Below are 22,216 nucleotides of genomic sequence, written 5' to 3'. Positions count from 1 at the left end.
CCCTCTTGCCAGATTAAAAAAAATGTATTTTGGGTAGCAAAGTCAGCAAATTAGAAGATGGAAATATTATTTATTCTGGATGACTTCTATAGTGATTTCTAACCATTTTGATGTTGCAACATTTTGTGACTTTTCTCCCCTCCCTCCCATAAATATGATGTATGAATTAAAGTACATTTTACTTGAACAAAACACTTTGGAATCTGAATTGTTGAGGGGGAAAAGAGCTGGTATTTACTGCCATAATACTGCCCTTGATTAGATTTGTTACACAATTTTACAAGCAATAATTATGGTAGCTTCATCTGAACTGTGTTAAAAATGGACTAGAGTAAAAAGAGTGTTAACGTACAATGAGGCCAGGCGCGGTGGCTCATGCCTGTAATCCCAGCACTTTGGGAGGTCTAGGCGGGCGGATCACCTGAAGTCAGGAGTTCGAGACCAGGCTGGCCAACATAGTGAAACCCCGTCTCTACTAAAAATACAAAAATTAGCCGGGCATGGTGGTGGGCGTCTGTAATCCCAGCTACTCGGTAGGCTGAGGCAGGAGAATCGCTTGAACCCGGTAGGCGGAGGTTGCAGTGAGCTGAGATCGCACCACTCCAGCCTGGGCGACAGAGCAAGACTCCGTCTCAAAAAAAAAAAAAAAAGAAAGAAAAACAAAACATATTAATGTGACGGTTTTTAAGAATGTAATATTTTTTAAAAGGCAGACCCACTGCTATGGAAACGTCTAAGATTTTAAGTTGAAAAAGGTTTTAGAATGATTCAGTTTAAGTGTGTGTTCCTTATTAAAGATGTATGTCCACAAACTTGTATCTGCATATGAAAGTTTTGGAGGGATACATAAGAAATGTTCATAATGGTTACCTATGAGACAGAGGATAAGGGAGTGAGGGAAGATGGAGAGGACTTCATGACCTTTCTGAATTATTGGAAAAATGTTCTTTATTTGAACAAAGCAAGTATTATTAAACTATATTTAAACTAAATTAACCATAAACGCATGTTACATGTGCGGCTAAAATTCAGTTAAATGTGCTTTTTAAAAAAGTATTAGCCTGATTTCCACTATAGTTTCAAATTGGCCTCTAAATAAATAAAAAACTTTAAAAATTGAATTTAAAATTTTTTGTTTTGTGATTGTGTCAGATACTCTTTTTAGAAAGTCAAGCCAGTTATATTTTAATGAATTCTTTTAGGGGTTCAAGGTAATTAGCCCTGTATTTGTAGTATAGATGAGTTTTTAAATATTAAATTAGAATGGGAATGTTAACCGAAGCTGATTTTTTTTTTGGACACAGGATCTAGCTCTGTTGCCCAGGCTGGAGAGCAATGGCGTGATCTCGGCTCTCTGCAACCTCTGCCTCCTGGGCTCAAGCGGTTCTCCTGCTTCAGCCTCCCGAGTAGCTGGGACTACAGGCTTGTGCCACCACACCCAGTTAATTTTTTTATTTTTGTAGAGACTGGGTCTCCCTATGTTACCCAGGCTGGTCTTGAACTCCTGGGGTTAAAAGATCTGCCCACTGCGGCCTCCTAAAGTGCTAGGATTACAGGCTTGAGCCACTGCACCCTGCTGTCAGAAGCTAATGTTATGTTACTATTCCATTAGTTAGCTAACATTAGAAAGCTGATTTTAGGCCGCGCGTTGTGGCTCACAATCCCAGCACTTTGGGAGGCCGAGGTAGGAGGTTCACCTGAGGTCAGGAGTTTGAGACCAGCATGGCCATCATGGTGAAACCCCGTGTCTACTAAAAATACAAAAATTAGCTGGGCGTGGTGGCTGATGCCTGAAATCCCAGCTACTTGGGAGGCTGAGGCAGGAGAATTGCTTGTACCTGGGAGGCAGAGGTTGCAGTGAGCCAAGATCACACCACTGCACTCCAGCCTGGGCGACAGAGTGAGACTGTCACCAAAAAAAAAAAAAAAGCTGATTGTAGTATGTTATTGATTAGTCTTGTGTCTAATCCATATTTTTAAGATTCTTTTCCTTAAGACAAGTGATCAATTCCTGTCATAAATGAAAAAAGTGAGTGTAATTAATTGAAATAAAATTTATCTGTTCTTATGCTTCTAGTTATTTTAAAATTTTATGCAGATTTTCTATGGACATGATTGGTTTCAGATGAAGAAACAGTGCTGTTAAAATACATGAATCATATAACAGGAATGCTGTAATAGTTCTGAGTATGTAGAGGACTAGGAACCGCTTAGATTGTGTATTCTGTTTCTTACCATTTGTAGACATGAATAATCATCTTGATTTTATTTAGATACCTGAAGTTATAATGATTCCTTTATAATTAAATATTAAAGAAGATATTCAGATGTAATTTTGCAAATTTATGGAAATAGTTGTTATCCTAAGGTGTTTTCATTTGCTCCTTACATGCCTTAGGTTTTAAAATTGTAGGCTGGCTGGGTGTGGTTCCTCATGCCTGTATTTCCAGCATTTTGCGAGGCCGAGGTGAGAGGATTTCTTGAGGCCAAGAGTTTGAGACTAGCCTGGGTTAGTATAACAAGACCCCATATCTAGTAAAAATAAAAATAAAATTACAGGCTTTTTTAAAAGTTACGATTCTTTTAACCTCTCTGGCAGACCCAAATTAAATATTCTAGGACAGGAGTGTCCAGTCTTTTGGCTTCCCTGGGCCACATTGGAAGAGGAATTGTCTTGGGCCACACATGAAATACACTAACGATAGCTGATGAACTAAAAAAATCACCAAAAAAATTTCGTAATGTTTTAAGAAAGTTTATGAATTTGTGTTGGGCCTCATGCAGCCCGTGGGCCATGGGTTGGACAAGCTTGCCTGGAAACAAGTTTGTTCTTACAGTCACATGCCCAATGTTGGTCCCGCTTGATTTTCTATCTCCCAGCTTGACCAGTGTCTCAGTAGGGTTGCCCAGAGGAGGAAAACTCATTTGATCCAATAATTTATGTGGATTTTAACCATTCAAACCTCCTTCTGAAATCAAGCCACTTAAAGTGGCCCAGATAGGTGAAAATCTGGAGGTCTGTGAAACTCTAGGTTTAGGTCCTCTTCACGAGCTAGGCCCAGGCCCCTGGTGTTATGTGTCTTGTTACCAGACTAGGGTGATTTCATCAGCATTGAGTTAGATCACCAACAAAATGAAGGTTTCTCCAGTGCATGCTATGTTGCTGGCACAGTGCTTAATAAGGTCCAGTCGTACAGAGAAGCTTATAGTGCTAGAATAATTGCATTTGCATTTATGTAATTGACATTTGTAGTTGATTGTGGCCTGCTTTATCGCGCTTATGCTACTTTATATGTTGAATTTAGGAGTGTTTGAAACAGAAACAAACCAAAACCAAATTTGGTTTCATCTTGCAAAATGCTTTGGTATAAGTAGAATAAATATTTTGGTGGCCTAAGATCAGAAGAGTCACTGTGCAGTTAACTTACTAAATAACATCAGTACCATGAGATAAAATTAGTAAGGGGAAAATAAATATTAAATAAGCCCAAATGGGGCTTTATAAATCCCAGGTTATTATTTTTTTGAAGAGAAAAAAAATGTACTTTTAGAGCAGATGTAGATAGAATTTTTCATTTTTGCTTGAAAGAACATTATACCGTTCATATTCTTACCATTTGATGACTCAGTGGGAAGTAAGGGAACTAGTTTAAACCACACTGCTGTGAAGAGGAAACTATATATGGTAAAATCTATTTCTTAAACACAGCCTTACTGCACACAATGAAAGAACGAAGTCACCAAGTCTTAAAATGATTGACATGGGGGAGGAATTTCAAGGATTAAGATGATACCAATGATACCAAATGATAGTTTAGAAAGGAATGTTTTCTTTGTATTTTATCACATCATGGTTTAGTTTTTTTTTTTTTTTTTTTAGACAGAGTCTTGCTCCGTTGCCCAGGCCAGAGTGCAGTGGCATGATTTTGGCTTACTGCAGCCTCCATCTCCCGGGTTCAAGCAATTCTTCTGCCTCAGCCTCCCCAGTAGCTGGGATCACAGGTGTGCACCACCATGCCAGGCTAATTTTTGTATTTTTAGTAGAGATGTGGTTTCTCCATGTTCGTCAGGCTGGTCTCCAACTCCTGACGTCAGGTGATCTGCCTGCCTCAGCCTCCCAAAGTGCTGGGATTATAGGCGTGAGCACTGCGCCCAGTCTAGATTTTTTTTTAATACCGATTATTATTACTATTTGCAGAAGTAATCAGATTGTCAGTTTTATATTATTGAAAAATTGGGGCCAGGCACAGTGGCTGATGCCTATAATCCCAGCACTTTGGGAGGTAAAGGTGGGAGGATTGCTTGAGGCTGGGAGTTCAAGACCATCCTGAGCAACAGTGAGACCCCTGTCTCTACAAAAAATAATATAATTTAAAAATTATAATTTTTATTTTTTCTTTACTGCTTCTTGCAGAGCAGGACTACCCCATAGGCAGTGTGCCCAGAGTAGCCAGTATAATTTTTTTAAAAAATTATTTTATTTTATTATTGTTTTTGAGACAGAGTCTCACTCTGTCTCCCAGGCTGGAGTGTATTCATGTAATCTCGGCTCACTGCAACCTCCGCCTCCCAGGTTCAAGTGATTCTTCTGCCCCAGCCTCTCAAGTAGCTGGGAGTACAGGCATGCACCACCACGCCCAGCCAATTTTGTAGTTTTAGTAGAGATGGGGTTTCACCATATTGGCCAGGCTGGTTTCGAACTCCTGACCTCAAATGATCCTCCTGCCTTGGCCTCCTAAAGTGCTGGGATTACAGGTGTGAGTCCCCACACTCAGCCTTTTTTTTTCCTGACAGGGTCTCACTCTGTCGCCTAGGCTGGAGTGCAGTGGTACAATCATGGCTCAAGGCTCAACGTAGCCTCAACCTCCCTGGGCTCAGGTGATCCTCCCACCTCAGCCTCCCGAGTTTCTGGGGCTACAGGTGTGTGTCACCACGCCTGGCTAATTTTTGTATTTTTTGTAGAAATGGGGTTTTGCTCTGTAGCTTCAGGCTGGTCTCGAACTCCTGGGCCCAAGCAATCCACCCACTTTGGCTTCCTACAGTGCCAAGATTACAGGTGTGAGCCACCATTCCCAGCCAATTATTTTAGTTCTTGTTATTATAACTGTTAATGTTTTCACTTTTGAAGTAATGTGAAATAGTGCAATTTTTGCTATCTTGATGGATGAATATATACCCTGTATGAAAACTGGTGCTGAGTTCTATGGCAACATCTGCTTCCAATAAACTACTGCTCAAGCAGAATAGTTTTATTAATAAGTGATTGATAATCTTTAATTTGAATGAAAAGTCTTTTTTTTGTTAGGCAGTAATAGTAGGTTTACAGTTTTTATAGTTTCAGGGATTTCAGTTTTTGTCTTCTAACTTGGGAAATGTTTGTTGCTTAAAATATACTCATAAGAATGTTAAGATACGAACTACCCATCTGAACGATTATAATTGGAAGACTTTGAGTGATGTGATTATTTGCCACTTTGCCATGTTGTATGTCCGGTGTGTGTAGCTCTGAAGGAGAGGGGAGACGTGTCAACCTTAGCAGCCTCTTCCCTGCACTAGGATTAGACCTATGCTCCATCCCAGGCTCCTCCTGCCACCTCCAGCTTCTCTTACGATTTCTTACTTAGTAAACTTATTTATTTGCGTTCAGCATGCCAAAAATGAACCTTACAAACTGGTAGATTCTCTTTTCATTCATTCTATAATTTTTTTGAGATAATTTATATGCATATAAGTGAGCATTTTCATCCTGATAAATGGATACTTTTGACTATATCTGTTTATTACTTGGAGGTAGGCATAATAATTTAATATCAAAATAGTATTTAATTCCTATATTTGAGATATTTGTGTAAATTATGACTGACATTAGGCTGGTGATCATGACAGATGTTATACAGAAATGTGGGAACAATAGGGATAATGATGAGAACAGATTCTCTTCCATATCATTTAAGTTTGTATCAAGTAAACTGGATTTTGACTTAAAAGAGAGTTTGTGATTTGGGAGAGAAGAGTGTGTGAGAGGTGTGTGTGTGTGTGTGCACGTGTGTGTGTGTATGTTTTAGTTTGAAAATACTAAAAACTACTAGATGTTATTCTTTTCCTCTCAGGTAATTTTTCCTCCATGTCTTAGGTCACATTATTTAAGAAGACATTGAGAAAAAATGAACTACTACTCCTGAATTCTGTTCATTTTAAGGGTGGGAAGTGTATTCCAGTTCATCACTATCAACCACTGCCAAGGGGAAATAGCTGTGAGCAAGTGGGTTATCTATTGCATATGCTATCATATCATGCTAACTTCTGCCTTAAAAAGTAATCCAGGCTGGGTGCCGTGGCTCACGCCTGTAATCCCAGCACTTTGGGAGGCTGAGGCGAGCAGATCACGAGGTCAGGAGATTGAGACCATCCTGACCAACTTGGTGAAACCCCTTCTCTACTAAAAATACAAAAATTAGCCAGGTGCAGTGGCGAGCGCCTGTAATCCCAGCTACTCAGGAGGCTGAGGCAGGAGAATTGCTTGAACCCAGGAGGCAGAGGTTGCAATGAGCCGAGATCACGCCACTGCACTCCAGCCTGGACGACCGAGTGAGACTCAGTCTCAATAAAATAAAATAAAATAATCCAAAAGAATTGTATTATACTTTTAGAAATGGATAGCTGTACCTGAAAAATGCCCTTACCTTGGTGGCTCAATATAAACTAAGACTAGGTTTTGTGGGCTTGTAAGAAGACATCTGAATAATATGTTTTATGTAGTTTCTATTAATAAAATGTAAACATGAGGTGAAAGGATAGGAATTGAGGTGGCATTGGGAGTGTGAACTTTCCTCATTTCAGACAAATTTTTCATAAAAGCTTTAATCTGATTGTCATGACTCTAACATATTTGAAAAAACTCTGTTTTTAAAAGACTAAGTGGGGCCGGGTGCGGTGGCTTATGCCTGTAAACCCCAGGCTGGTAGATTACATGAGGTCAGGAGTTAGAGACCAGCCTGGCCAACATGGTGAAACCCCGTCTCTACTAAAAATACAAAAATTAGCTGGGCGTGGTGGCAGGCGCCTGTAGTCCCAGCTACTTGGGAGGCTGAGGCAGAATTGCTGGAACCTAGGAGGCAGAGGTTGCAGTGAGCTGCGATGACGTCACTGCACTCCAGCCTGGGTGACAGAGCGAGACTCCATCTCAAAAAAAAAAAAAAAAAAAAAGACAAGTGAAATTCTGGATGGCAGAATGTCCTAGGCTATTTATAATTAAATGTGGTTCATCAGCGTCATCTCCAACAGGGCTGCTGTAGAGATCTTTGAAAATACCAAATTTTTATGTTTTGGAGAGCTACATAAGATCTTGCTAAGTTTTACCGCATTAAACAAAAGAGTTTCTTGTAGATAGTAGCTTTCTTTTGTTGTTGGTTTTTTGTTTTTTGGGGGTTTTTTTGTTTGTTTGTTTGTTTTGAGACAGGTCTCATTCTGTTGCCCAGGCTGGAGTGCAGTGGCGTGATCTCAGCTCACTGCAACCTCCGCCTCCCAGGTTCAAGTGATTCTTCATACCTCAGCCTCCCAAGTAACTGGGATTACAGGCATGCACCACCATACCTGGCTAATTTTTGTTAGTTTTAGTAGAGATGGGTTTCCATCATGTTGGTCAGGCTGATCTCAAACTTCTGGCCTCATGTGATTCAAGTGGTGTGCATAGTAGCTTTCTATCAAGAGGTACATTGCTCTTTTCTGTCTACCTTTGTTTTATTACTGTCATGTATCACATTCAGGTACTATTTTTCATCCTTAATTCTAAGAATGTGTGGTGCCTGGAGCCATAGAAAAACAGACTTTTTCTGAATATTAAATATATTTTAAAACAATCATGGTATCATACTGTTAAGTCAACAGCAAAACTTTTAATATTTATTGATCATTTACTGTGTACCTATTATGTGCCAGACGCTGTTCTAGGCAGTTGGAATTCATCAGTAAACACGGTGTAGCTAACATTAAATAAATGCTTGTTAAAGAGGGTGCAGACTATGATTACATTTCCTTTCTTATATAGCTTCCTCCTCCCACCCTGAAATTTTTAATTGCCCTTTCCTTGCAATGTCTGCTCTTACTAGACTATGTATTATTTATTTTTTGTATGTTTTTTGAGACAGGGTCTCACATGATCACGGCAGCCTTAACCTCCCAGGCTCAAGTGATCCTCCCACCTCAGTCTCCGGAATAGCTGGGACTATAGCACATGCCACAATGCCTGGCCAATTTTTAAATTTTTTGTAATTTTTTTCTGGGGAGGAATCTTGCCATGTTGCCCATACTGGTCTCGAGCTTCTGGGCTCAAGTGATCTACCTGCCTAAGCCTCCCAAAGTGCTGGAATTACAGGTGTGAGCCACTGGGCCCAGCGTAAACAGACTATACAAGAATTTGTAACTGCTGGGCACAGTGGCTCATGTCTGTAATCCCAGCAACTCAGGAGGCTGAGACAGGAGGATCACTGGAGGCCAGGAGTTCCAGACCAGCCCGTGCAACATAGTGAGACCCCATCTCTACAAAAAATTTTAAAACTTACGCTAGGCGTGGTGGCTCACTCCTGTAATCCCAGCACTTTGGGAGGCCGAGGCAGGTGGACCACTTGAGGTCAGGAGTTTGAGGACAACATGGTGAAACCCTGTCTCTACTAAAAATAAAAAGAATTACCTGGGCGTGGTGCGGTACACCTGTAGTCCCAGCTACTCAGAAGGCTGAGGCACGAGAATCACTTGAACCCGTGGGCGGGGGCGGTGGAGGCCAAGCTTGCAATGATCTGAGATGGAGCCACTGCACTCCAGCCTGGGCGACAGAGTGAGACTCTGTCTCAAAAAATAATAATGAAAATAAAAACTTATTTGGGCCTGGTGGCACATACCTGTAGTCCCAGCTACTTGGGAGGCTGAGGTGGGAGCATCACTTGAGCCCAGCAGTTAGAGGCCACAGTGAGCTGCAGTTGTGCCACTGCACTCCAGCCTAGGCAACATACAAGACCCCAACTCTAAATTTTAAATATTTTTTAAATTAAAAAAGTATTAAAAGCTCTTGATTCTCTCAAGTTTTACTGTAGTTAAATCCTGTAGAATATCAGCTTCTTATGTATAAAATGGAAGTTTTATCACAATGATATGTTCTCAGAGCAGTACACAGAGAATGAAATTATGTTACCTGGTATTACTAAATATATTTATCTAAATGTAAAAATGTAAATAGGGCCAGGCGCGGTGGCTCACGCCTGTAATCCCAGCACTTTGGGAGGCTGAGGCGGGCAGATCACGAGGTCAGGAGATCGAGACCATCCTGGCTAACACGGTGAAACCCCGTCTCTACTAAAAATACAAAAAATTAGCTGGGTATGGTGGTGGGCGCCTGTAGTCTCAGCTACTCGGGATGCTGAGGCAGGAGAATGGCGTGAACCTGGGAGGTGGAGCTTGCAGTGAGCCGGGATGGCGCAACTGCACTCCACCCTGGGCGACAGAGCGAGACTCTGTCTGAAAAAAAAAAAAAAAAAAAAAGTAAATAGCTAGCCAGGCGCGGTGACTCAACGCCTGCAATCCCAGCACTTTGGGAGGCCGAGGTGGGCAGATCAGCTGAGGTCAGGAGTTCGAAACCAGCATGGCCAACATGGTGAAACCCTGTCTCTACTAAAAATGCAAAAATTAGCTGGGCATGGTGGTGGGTGCCTGTAATCCCAGCTACTTGGGAGGCTAAGGCAGGAGAATTGCTTGGACCTGGGAGGCAGAGGTTGCAGTGAGCTGAGATCACGCCACTGCACTCCAGCCTGGGCGACAAGAGTGAAACTCTGTCTCAAAGAAATAAATAGCCAAAAATGCCTAATAAATGTTTCTTTTCATAATACGGTGATATTAGTTTAAATGACACTTGGTTTTCCCATTTTGGAAAATGACATTCTCTAAGCGATTTGCCCAAAATGAATGAAAGTCTGCTTTAGAATTGAAGCTTTAGTTCTGTTCATTTTCTCACATTTCTCTTTCTAAAAATACTTAGTATTTTGCCGGGCATGGTGGCTCACGCCTGTAATCCCAGCACTTTGGGACGCTGAGGCAGGCGGATCACCTGAGGTCGGGAGTTTGAGACCAGCCTGACCAACATGGAGAAACCCCGTCTCTACTAAAAATACAAAATTAGCTGGGCTTAGTGGCGCATGCCTGTAATCCCAGCTACTTGGGAGGCTGAGGCAGGAGAATCACTTGAACCCAGGAGGCGGAGGTTGCAGTGAGCCGAGATTGTGCCACTGCACTTCTGCCTGGGCAAAAAGAGTGAAACTCCGTCTCAAAACAAAAACAAAAAAAACCTTAGCATTTGTTCAGCGAATTTGTCCATCCCACAGATACTTCTGGAGTGAGCACTGTGTGCCAGGAGCTCTGTTAGGTATTGGATTCCAGCACGAACTGCTCAGCTTAGCTCCCTGCTCTTATGAGGCTTTTGCTCTAGTGAGGGAACTTAGGCACTAATTTAGCAGTAAATAAACATGAACCCTGGAAGTAGGCAATGCCATGAAAGAAGTAAAAAGGAGATGTTGCGATAGATTGAGTGGCTACTTCGGGTGGACTGAAAGCACCAAAAGTTTAAAATGTTATATAAATGCAAAGTGATATTTTTCAGATGCTGTCTTAAAATATAGTAAATATCCTGATGCTAACCCACTTTTATTTTACTGTTTCATTCCAGTTTGTGAAGTGTGGATATGCAGGCTCTAACTTTCCAGAACACATCTTCCCAGCTTTGGTTGGAAGACCTATTATCAGATCAACCACCAAAGTGGGAAACATTGAAATCAAGGTAATATTTTATTTATTGATAAATGATAATCAAGACATGTGAGGTGTTCTTATAAAAGTAGTTTAACAGTTCTTTTAAGTAGTTTTAAAATATGTTGCCATGAAAAGCAAAGGGGAGGGCAGAAGTTCTCATATTTTTAATTTATATCAACACCTGAACAGGGGCACAAAAATTGAAGTTAATTTCATCTGATTTTGTTTATGTATGGCTTGATGCCATTACTCTTTGGAGTAAAATACTTAAGTTTATTACATTAATGTGAAACGCTGTGTTAGTGACTTAAGTCCTATTACATAATATAATTTTTAAAAGAAATCGGCCTGGTATTTTTATGTCTTTCAATTCCATATATTTGTCATTGTATGTGAGTGTCTCTTTGGCACCTTAGACTTTTTCTTTTCATGTTTTTATGGCCTGATCCCTCTACTTTTTTACATAGCCATTTAGGAAAACACAGGGTGTAAATCTCATTGATTCCTCTTTTCATTAATATAACTTATTTCCATAATGTGCAGAAGGAAGCCATTCAAGCCTTTATTTGGCCTTGCATTATGTATCTTACCATAAAGAGGAAGGAAAGTTTTCATTGCCTACTCGCTGTATTTAAGATGAAAGACTACATGAAAAGACGATCGATTTTTCTCCCATATTAAAGGGATCAGAAATCAAGTAGGAGTTACAATATTTGACAAGAAAGAGAACAGTGAGAGGACAGTAGTCACCAGTTGGCTTTAAGTTCTTCAGGTGACTGAGGGATCAAGTTATACAGAATGCCGTAGCATTTAGGGTCTTTTTTAGTGAATTATTTGTGAACACGCTAGCATTGTTTGTCCTATCTGGATAGTCTTTAGCAAGCCTTCAGTGTAAGGTTATGAGTCATTTGAAATATGCATTAGGGCGTATCTCTTTGGGACATTTGTTTTATGTAGGAAGGTGGTAATAGGTGGTAGAGATTTGCTATGTAGCCTTCTGCTTTTGGGATAGAGAGTTGAGTTACACAATGAATAAAAATACAAGCTGAAACTTGGGTTCTGTGTTAGTTTTTTTTTTTTTTCAGAGTTAAAGTAGCGAATTTTTCTGGCCTCTCCTGTTAACAAAAAAAATAAAATGGGACACTCAGTGTAAGTTTTTCCTTTTTAAGGAGCTTTTGGAATATTTGTGGGATTCCTTACTTGCTTATTGTGAACTCCTTTCATTCTGAATGAATTCTATCTTAAATGAACTTTGACTGGAAATTAGCTAATAATAGTGATAAGGATAAACTGTTTAATGAAGTTGAAGGCTATACTTTTTATTCAGTGTCAGGTTTTTAAAGAATGGCTTTTTTATATACTGGACAATAAAATTTTTGAGGTATGAAGAAATGTCATGTATAGCCATAAATTTATTTTCCAACATAGGCACAAATAACTACACATCTCTTCATGCCCACTTTCTTCGTTTTTAAGGCCAAGTGATAGAAATCAAATTTGTCAGTATGCTAATAAAACATTTTTGCCAAGGAATTCCCTAGCAGCATTTGCTTGTATGGTTTGTCATTCTGTATTCTATTGGCTCAATTCTGTTCACTCTGTGCAATCTTGTAAGCCTATCAAGTTAAATTGTTCTTCGAGTAGAAAACAGCAAAAGATACCTGTGTCAAATAAATTTAACTTGAACACTAGAGCTTGGAAAAACAACCCTGAGCTATCTAACACTCTGCCTACTCAGCTAGACCTTTGCTGTTATCATTTATTTTTCTTAATTAAAGTTCTTAAGTTCAGTAATGAATTAAAGAAGCTTACTTTTTGGAATTCCTGTGCTTAGTATTTTGACTTATACTTTTTGTGTCTTGTTAGCTAAAATGTGGTAGACTGAAAAATGGAAATTTAAATCGTTTAATGAGTTAATTTGCATTCAGGAATAACTGTCCATGTTAATTTGGCCCTAATTATTAACTCCATTAAATATAGTAGTACTGCATCTGACCTCAACCTAATTGTCTCTATTGCTTGTATGTTTAAACATTTCAGTGAGGATTTTATTTAGGCCTTTTCTGACTCTTACTTCTACCTTCTCTCTCTTCACCTTTCTTGACCCGTTGAAGTAGAATAACAAAAAGATGGTAAGTGAGGTTACACACATGCTCTGTTTGTTTTCCACTTTTGCTTGATGGGACAGTAGTTGTTGTTTTGTGTCCCTTTAGTATTGGGGAGGGGGGGTTATTTCCATATTTTTATTTTAAGTACTTTGATTTTTAACCTTTTTCATTGCTTCAATTTGATAGCAACTAATTAAGTCCTATACTTTCCTGATTGCGTACAATGGACCAAACAAGAACTAATTACTAACATAGTTTTGAATTGTTTTCCTTGTTTTTCTTGTAGATGAATGTTATAATTAAAATGGAATGTGTTGTGCATAATATTAGAAACCAAGTGGCTTTATACAGGATATGTGTGATCCAAAAAATTCAAGTGAAGTTGTTACATTTGAATAAATTCACTTTATTGACCAGTATTAAATTGAACATTGACTGTCATAGCCTGTATATATATTTGCATCTAGTATGGTATCATATGTGTACTTAATAAACTGAGTAAAATTTTAATATGTAAATAAACCATAGATAGAAAAAGAGAATTCATCCTTACTGATGAGCAGATTTCACAACGTTATCTGAGGATAAATAAGAAAAAGGTAAAGCTTTTCTATAAACAACAGATTTCCCCCCCAAACATTGTACAGTGTGTTTCTCTTTATAACTATAAGCTTGCTGGTCTTATCTCAGACATTTAACTCTTTCATTGTATTTTTCTGTGATAGTCTAAGTGCTTCTGTAGTAGATACTTTTCAAGTTTGTTTTTAATATTGTTTGTAAGAATCTCTGACAAAAATCAGGCACTTCTAATATATATTTTAACTAGTAATAGTAACTTTGTGAAGTTTTCTTTTGAATAAACAAAAACATTTAAAAGAGGAAATTTATCCTAAATAAAAGATCATAACATTTGTGTTTATATTCTAATGAGATTAAGAAAAGGGTGTGCTTGCTGGGCACGGTGGCTCGTGCCTGTACTCCCAGCACTTTGGGAGGCCCAGGCGGGTGGATCACGAGGTCACGAGTTCAAGACCAGCCTGACGAACATGGTGAAGCCCCGTCTCTACTAAAAATAGAAAAATCAGCCAGGTGTGGTGGTGTGTGCCTGTAATTCCAGCTACTCAGGAAGCTGAGGCAGGAGAATCGCTTGAACCCGGGAGGCAGAGGTTGCAGTGAGCCGAGATCACGCCACTGGATTCCAGCCTGGGCAAGAGTGAGACTCCATCTCAAAAAAAAGAAAAGAAAAGGAAAGAGTGCGCTTGTAGAGAACAGTGTAGGCTTATTTTAACAGAAGTTTTTGACCGAGTGAGGTGGTTCATGCCTGTAATTCCAGCACTTTGGCAGGACGAGGTGGGAGGATAGCTTGAGCCCAGGAGTTCAAGACCAGCCTGGGCAACATGGCAAGACCCTGTCTCTATAGAAAGTTTTTTAAAAAGTAACCAGGCATAGTGATATGTGCCTCCCAAGCAACTTGGGAGGTTAAGGCAGGAGTATTGCTTGAGCCCAGAAGTTTGAGGCTGCAGTGGGTGATGACAGGGCCACTGCACTCCAGCTTGGGTGACAGAGCAAAACCCTGCCTCTATTAGTTGATTGAACAAACAAACAAATGTTTTCAGTGGAATTTTCTTCTAGGGATTTAATTGTGCTTTTGAACTTGAGTTTACTCTGTATTCTAATTTGAGGTGACATTGTTCAAAATGATTCTTGGCAAATATAATCCCTACTACCCACTTTTCATGAAGTATAAATACCTTTGAAACAGCATCTCAGTTACTGTGATTTTTTTCATTGTTTCAGATAGGTGATGTTCAGTGGTGGGGCAGGTGGTTAAAACCTAAGGTCTGATCTGATCACTTATAACTTGGTTCTGAGTGATGAAGGCAAGTTATATAACACTTAGTAGGATTTTTTGATTAAAATTTTTGATATGAAAATTTTTTAATTGGATAGCTTGAATAGTCAAACTTTGTACTTCCTAAATAAGTTAATACTCCATTTTAAATGTCCTGTTTGTTCTGAGGAAGGTAAGGATACTCAATTCCAAACATTTCTTTCAGTTAATCCTTTATAGTATGTGTGGTCCTAGAAGTAGATACATGAGGCATTTATTTAGAGTTGGCATTGGGTCATGTAAATGTAAGCCCCTATTCGTACATTAAATAAAAAGTAAATTTCTGTTGAAATCAGATCAGACTTATTTCAAATTGGTTGAAATAATACTGATTATATTATCTAATTATCTAATCTGTTATCTTGTACAACACAAAAAAAAGACGTAAAGTTAGTAACAAAAATGGTATATATAATTACAGGTATAGATTTCCCCCCTAACATTTTATTAAGCAGTATTAAGAAAATGTAGCAATATTGAAATGATTTTACAATGAAACTTGTATATCCATCACCTGGATTCTGACATTAATATATATCATACTGATTTATTACATATCTGTTCATCTGTTCATCAGTGCATCTTGTTTTTTGATGGATTTCAAAGTAAGTTGCAGATACCAGTATACTTCTCCCTGAATACTTCAACATGTGCATGTTATTAACTAGAATTCACAAATACAGATTTTTAGTTTTGCATATTCCTCATAGAAGAATCTAAACGGTTGGGTGTGGTGATTCATGCCTATAATCCTAGCACTTTGGGACGCTGAGGTGGGCGGATCCCTTGAGCCCAGGAGTTCAAGACCAGCCTGGGCAACATGGTGAAACCCTGTCTCTACTAAAAATACAAGAATTAGCTGGGCATGTAGCCTGTAGTCCCAGCTACTTGGGAGGCTAAGGTGGGAGGATCACCTGAGCCTGGGGAGGTTGAGGCTGTGGTAAGCAATAATGGCACCACTGCACTCCAGCTTGGGTGACAGAGTGAGACCCCATCTCAAAAAAAAAAAAAAAAAGAGTGTAAACATTTAATATTTCAGATATTTGAGTAATAAGTTAGTAAGTTATGGTAAATGAACTTCATAAGAAATTGCAACAGAAATTTTTACTAAACATTTCTAGCATCTGTTTTTAACTTTGTTATACTTTTTGATGCTTTTAGTGGATTTTCCAGAGATCTGTTTGGTTTTTTGTTAGAGTCCTCACCTTGGTTTCATCTCTGATATTTTCTTTTTCTTTTTTTAAAATTTAAAACTCATATATTTTTAAGCCTTTGTTTTAAAACATCTCATGTTGGCCAGGTGCGGTGGCTCATGCCTGTAATCCCAACACTTTGGGAGGCCGAGATGGGTGAATTACTTGAGGTCAGGAGTTTGAGACCAGCTTGGCCAACATGGTGAAACCCCATCTCTACTAAAAATACAAAAATTAGCCAGGCGTGGTGGCAGGTGCCTGTAATCCCAGCTACTCAGGAGGCTGAGGCAGAAGAATCGCTTGAACCTGGGAGGCGGAGGTTGTAGTGAGCTGAGATCACGCCACTGCACTCTAGCCTGGGCAGTAGAGCGAGACTCAGTCTCAAAAAAATAATCTCGTGTTAATTTTGCTGCTGCTTTTTTTTGTCTCTCCATAATTAAAACTTAACGTATTGTAGCAAATATCTACTTCTGATACTAGTTTTTTTAATTGAATTTATCAACATATGTAGAAATTAGTATTATTTAACATCTTGACTAGCTGTTTTCTAAAAATAAGTCTAAATGCTAGGACATCCTTACTTATTATATATAGAAAATGTGACTTTCAAATGTGGGTCATCTTAAGTATGCTCTCATTGGAGACAAGACTTGTGAGTATTATGCTTCATGTGTGATGGTGTAGTTTTCCAGTATACTTTAAGATTGAAAATGTTGCTCAGGAGACAATTTTAAAGGATGGGTTATTTGCCTATATCTTAATTTTTTATAACTCTACAAATTCTCATTCACCTTGGTGAGGCATATGTAGAAACAGTTTAAATTCTTATTCAGGCATATGTAGATAGAAGTTTGTGCTATTTATAAGTTAGTTGGTGTATGTATGCATTATTATAGAGTAATAAAGAATCATTTTATTTTTTGCTTCTTTCATTATGCTTTATAGTACTTACATTTATCATTTTGATATTTAGTGCAAAGAAATGTGCTGCATGCATTGAGCATTTTTCTACAAGTTTTTTTCCCCCTGATGTGCTATTTCACATATCACAGGCCTTATTTTTTGAACAATTGAGCAAAAGAAACAGATGAAACCTCATACAAAACCCTCCAAAATATGAAAATGTGGGGTTTATTTGTGCTAATGCTCTTCTTTTGGAAACATTTGTGTTAAAGGTAAGGTCAATTTATTGATTTAAACCACATTGTATGTAAAAATGTATTACCATGATTAAACTTTCTAAGACATTGTTCTTGATAGAAAAGATTTTCTAACTTGTGGAATAAAAAGATTTATTTTGCAAGTGTCAGAAATATTAAAATTAATTATTCCCAAGTTTTCTTAAATATTATGCAAAACTTTGATCTACAGCTTTGACATAATTTTCTAGGATCTTATGGTTGGTGATGAGGCAAGTGAATTACGATCAATGTTAGAAGTTAACTACCCTATGGAAAATGGCATAGTACGAAATTGGGATGACATGAAACACCTGTGGGACTACACATTTGGACCAGAGAAACTTAATATAGATACCAGAAATTGTAAAATCTTACTCACAGAACCTCCTATGAACCCAACCAAAAACAGAGAGAAGATTGTAGAGGTGAGTTTTTATGCAGGATATGCATATGTGTATTTCTGTGATATTACGTTAAATCAAAAATTTTCTTACTGTTGCTATGGATAAAGAGAATAAAAATAATTGTTTGCCTTCAGATCTTATTAAGTATCTACTATATGCTAGTCATTATTCTAAGTAGGAAAGTAGGATAGATCAGTAAACAAAAAATCCTACTGCCATGGAGTGTATATATTCTAACAGGGAAAAACAGACCAAAAAAATTAAGTTTTTAATTTAGTGAGTTAATTAAGTTAATTAAGTTTTTATGGAGGAGCCAGCAGAAGGAGACTGAAAAGGCTAATACAATAAGCAGTTACAGAGTTAATTAAATGGTTTGTTAGAAGGTGAGTGATCCAGTTGACCCATGAGCAATGCAGGGGTTAGGGGCACCAACCCTCCCTACTCACGTGCAAACTTAACTACCACCCAAAATACTTAACTTCTAATAGCCTACTGTTGACCAGAAGCCTTACTGATAACATAATATGTATTATATACTATATTCTTAACAATAAAGTAAGCTAGAGGAAATACTGTTAAGAAAATCATGGCCGAGCGCGGCGGCTCACGCCTGTAATCTCAGCACTTTGGGAGGCGGAGGCGGGCAGATCACAAGGTCAGGAGATCGAGACCATCCTGGCTAACACGGTGAAACTCCGTCTCTACTAAAAATACAAAAAATTAGCCGGGTGTGGTGGCGGGTGCCTGTAGTCCCAGCTACTCAGGAGGCTGAGGCAGGAGAATGACGTGAACCCTTGAGGCGGAGCTTGCAGTGAGTGGAGATCGCGCCACTGCACTCCAGCCTGGGCAACAGAGCGAGACTCTGTCTCAAAAAAAAATAAAAAATCATAAGAGAAAATACATTTACTATACCTTAAGTGGATGTGTATCATCATAAAGATCTTCATCGTCATTGTCTTCACACTGACGAAGAAGAGGAGGGGTTGGTCTTGCTGTCTCGGGTGGCAGAGACAAAAGAGGTGCAAGGGGAGGCAGGAAAGATTTATTGACAAAAATCGTGTATAAGTGGACCTGTGTGGTTCAAACTTGTTGTTATTCATGGATCAGCTGTAGATGCTAAAGGCAAAATAAATCAGGTTAACGGGGAGTGGGAGGTTGTAATTGTACATAGGTTGTGAGAAGGTGATGTTTAAACAGACAGGGTAAGTGAGTTAGCCAGGATATATAGGAGAATGGTATTCCAGATAAAGGCAGTAGCCAGTGTAAAGGTCTTAAGTTAGGAACAAGCTTGGTATATTAAAGAATAAGCAAGGAAGCGAGTGTGGTTGAGGAGAGAGCAACAGAAGATGAGGTCGAATAAGTAATATTGGTGCCTTGTAGGCTCTAATTAGGAATTGGGCAGCTGGAAGTGGTGGTTCAGGCCTGTAATCCCAGCACTTCTGGGAGGCCGAGGTGGGCGGATCACGAGGTCAAGAGTTCGAGACCAGCCTGACCAACATAGTGAAACGCCATCTCTACTAAAAATACAAAAATTAACTGGGCATAGTGGTGCGTGCCTGTAATCCCAGCTACTTGGGAGGCTGGGGCAGGAGAATCGCTTGAACCCAGGAGGCAGATGCTGCAGTGAGCCGAGATTACACCACTGCATTCCAGCCTGGGCGACAGGGTGAGACTCAGTCTCAAAAAGAAAAAAAGGGAATTGGGCTTTTACTGTGGGTGAAATATGGGGCTGTTACAGGAAAGGGAGATGCTCAGATTTAGATTTCTCTTGTGTTGTGAGTATCCCACAAGGAGGCAAAGATAGAAGAGTTGGAGACTTTTTCAGTCATTTAAGCAAAAGATAATGATGGTTAGGATTGAAGTAGTAGTAGTAGAGATAGTGAGAAATTACCAGATTATAGGTCTGTTTTAAAGGTAGGGCTATAAATGATAGAGTTCAACAAAGGAGAGAGTGGACAGTGGTGAAAAGGGCAAGGACCAGAGAGATAGGAGGAGCCAGCAGAAGGAGATTGAAAACGTTATTGAGGCCGGGCTAGGTGGCTCCCAGCACTTTGGGAGGTCAAGGCGGGTGGATCACTTGAGACTAGGAATTCGAGACCAGCCTGGCCAACATGGCAAAACTCCGTCTCTACTAAAAACACAAAATTAGCTGGGCATAGTGGTGCACGCCTGTAATCCCAGCTATACAGGAGGCTGAGGCAGGAGAATTGCTTGAACCCAGGAGGTGGAGGTTGCAGTGAGCTGAGATCACCCCACGGCACTCCAACCTGAGCAACAGAGCGAGACTCTGTCTCAAAAAAAAAAAAAGAAAAAAGAAAAAGAAAAAGAAAGTTAATGAAATAATGAAATAAGCAGTTACAGAGGAAAGAGAGAGCAAGAGAGCTATGATCCTCATAGTTTAAATAAGTAATTTTTCAAGGTCTTTTATTTTTGTATATATGAAGTAGAAATTTAATAACTTCTGTAGCTTTCCAGTTACTGTTTAATGTACATATTTTGTTTACGAATATGTTTAAATGTTGATGGAAATATTTGAAAGGGTTTAGAAGAAAATGTTGTTAGTATTTTTAAAGGCTGTATTAAAACTCAGTTTTTGTATTGAGTGTTTTGAAAATCTAAGATCATGGTTTTAAAGAATCCATATGATTTCTTATGGCTTATATTTTAATATTCTTATTTGTTTATGACTACAAATATGTCTATGACTGATAGTGTCCTACCTTAATCTCATTAACATGCTTTCACGTTGGTATGTGCATATATATGATCATTCTTCCATTTTCATCCCTGTGGAGGTGGAATAAAGGATGATGGAATAAAATATTATTCAGACTATCTAATTGCTTAATTGATGAGTATGTGTTTCAGAGTTGTAGAATTTAAATTCTGTGTAATTTTCATTGTGGTCAATTGTAAAATTTCTAAATATTTAGATATTCAGAGTGATAGGCAACCCTACCCGTCAAGGAGTGCTCAGTCTAGATCACCAAAAAAAAATCATGCAGGATGTTCCCAGCTGACCTGGGCTACAGAGAATGAACATGTGTGTGACCAGTGAGGGCAAAAGGGAAAGAACTCCTCCTTCCAGGGTAGTTCATTTGGAGGTTGTAATTACAGTCTTGATTCAAGTAGGGACTGGGCTCAGCAGCTAAGCCATTTCTGTATCTTCCAGCAATCAGGAATTAACCATTGATTTTTGTCTTTGCCGTGGCATTTTACTGGGTTTTTTATTTTTTTCTTTCTTTCTTTCTTTTAATTTTTAAGCGGCTCAGGGTAGACAGAGCTACACTCTTGGCCCAGATTGAGGGAGGGGGTACGAGGCTCTGTAAAGCAATTTCTATATTTTGTCTTCGAATTAAAAGATATTTCCCGGCCGGGTGCGGTGGCTCACGCCTGTAATCCCAGCACTTTGGGAGGCCGAGGCAGGCAGATCATGAGGTCAGGAGATGGAGACCATCCTGGCTAACACGGTGAAACCCTGTCTCTACTAAAAATACTAAAAATTAGCTGGGTGTGGTGGTGTACGCCTGTAGTCCCAGCTACTCGGGAGGCTGAGGCAGGAGAATGGCGTGAACCAGGGAGGTGGAGGTTGCAGTGAGCCGAGATGGCACCACTGCACTCCAGCCTGGGCGACAGAGCAAGACTCCGTCTCAAAAAAAGAAAAAAAAAAGATATTTCCCTGGCTGGATGTGGTGGCTGACACCTGTAATCCCAGCACTTTGGGAGGCCGAGGTGGGTGGATCATGAGGTCAGGAGTTCGAGACTAGCCTGGCCAACATAGTGAAACCCTGTCTGTACTAAAAATACAGGCATGGTGGTGCATGCCTGTAGTCCCAGCTACTCAGGAGGCTGAGGCAGGAGAATCAGTTGAACCCTGGAGGTGGAGGTTGCAGTGAGCCAAGATTGCGCCACTGCACTCCAGCTTGGGCAACAGAGACTTCATCTCAAAAAAAAAAAAAAAAAGAATTTCCCTTAAGGGACATCAATTAAGAAAGTCTTGTTCAATACAGAGAGCTTTCTTTCACACTAATTAGTCATTAACTAATACACTAAGAAATCTTTGCTTTGTCACGCTTACGAAATGCTTGGGGACTTAGAAATCTGTCTTCAGATTTGGAGCTCTGTGGCAGCAGGACTTTAATAAGAAATAAGAGGAGCTGATGAAAATGGAAGACTATTTCAGGTCCATTTGATTCTATTTTGGGCGATTAATTCACTCTGTGACCATGAAGAAAACATTTATTTATTATGTAATTTTCTAAATACCAGTTTTTTTCTTTCTGTCTGCATTTACAGGTAATGTTTGAAACTTACCAGTTTTCCGGTGTATATGTAGCCATCCAGGCAGTTCTGACTTTGTACGCTCAAGGTAGGTTAAGCTTAACTGTTAGAAAAATCACTTCATCAAACATTTATTATGTATGTTTTATGTCTGAGAATTTGGTTTCTCAATAAGTTATAAGCCCCAGAAAACTACATTATTTATATACCACACTTTGAAATATTTTCAGTTTTTAAAATTTGTGAAATAAGATTTTATATACATTTTTATTTGCTAAATATGTATTTAAGGTAAAAAAAAGGCTTAAAGACTTATTTTTTAAAAAATAGAATATTCTCTCTTTTAAGCTATTTTAATTTTTTT

General features: G+C 39.1%; 1 protein-coding gene across 3 annotated transcripts in view; it reads left to right on the top strand.

Annotated features, from left to right (window-relative positions):
* The window catches only part of ACTR2 (actin related protein 2), a 48,155-nt gene that overhangs the window by 6,043 nt on the left and 19,896 nt on the right, over positions 1-22,216 (top strand). Inside the window, exons 2-5 of one of the 3 annotated variants that reach the window (XM_003830902.7) lie at positions 10,712-10,822; positions 12,912-12,926; positions 17,377-17,592; positions 21,868-21,940. In XM_003830902.7, coding sequence (XP_003830950.1) covers positions 10,712-10,822; positions 12,912-12,926; positions 17,377-17,592; positions 21,868-21,940 — 415 coding nt within the window. Of the gene's footprint in view, positions 1-10,711; positions 10,823-12,908; positions 12,927-17,376; positions 17,593-21,867; positions 21,941-22,216 lie in introns of those variants that run through there. The other 2 variants (XM_034953278.2, XM_003830901.7) reach the window with 2 other exon arrangements.

This window comes from Pan paniscus, chromosome 12 (assembly GCF_029289425.2).
Source record: "Pan paniscus chromosome 12, NHGRI_mPanPan1-v2.0_pri, whole genome shotgun sequence".
Classification (NCBI taxonomy): Eukaryota; Metazoa; Chordata; class Mammalia; order Primates; family Hominidae; genus Pan; species Pan paniscus.
The sequence above is the reverse complement of the archived record's forward strand: the minus strand, read 5'-3'. Positions and strand labels throughout refer to the sequence as shown.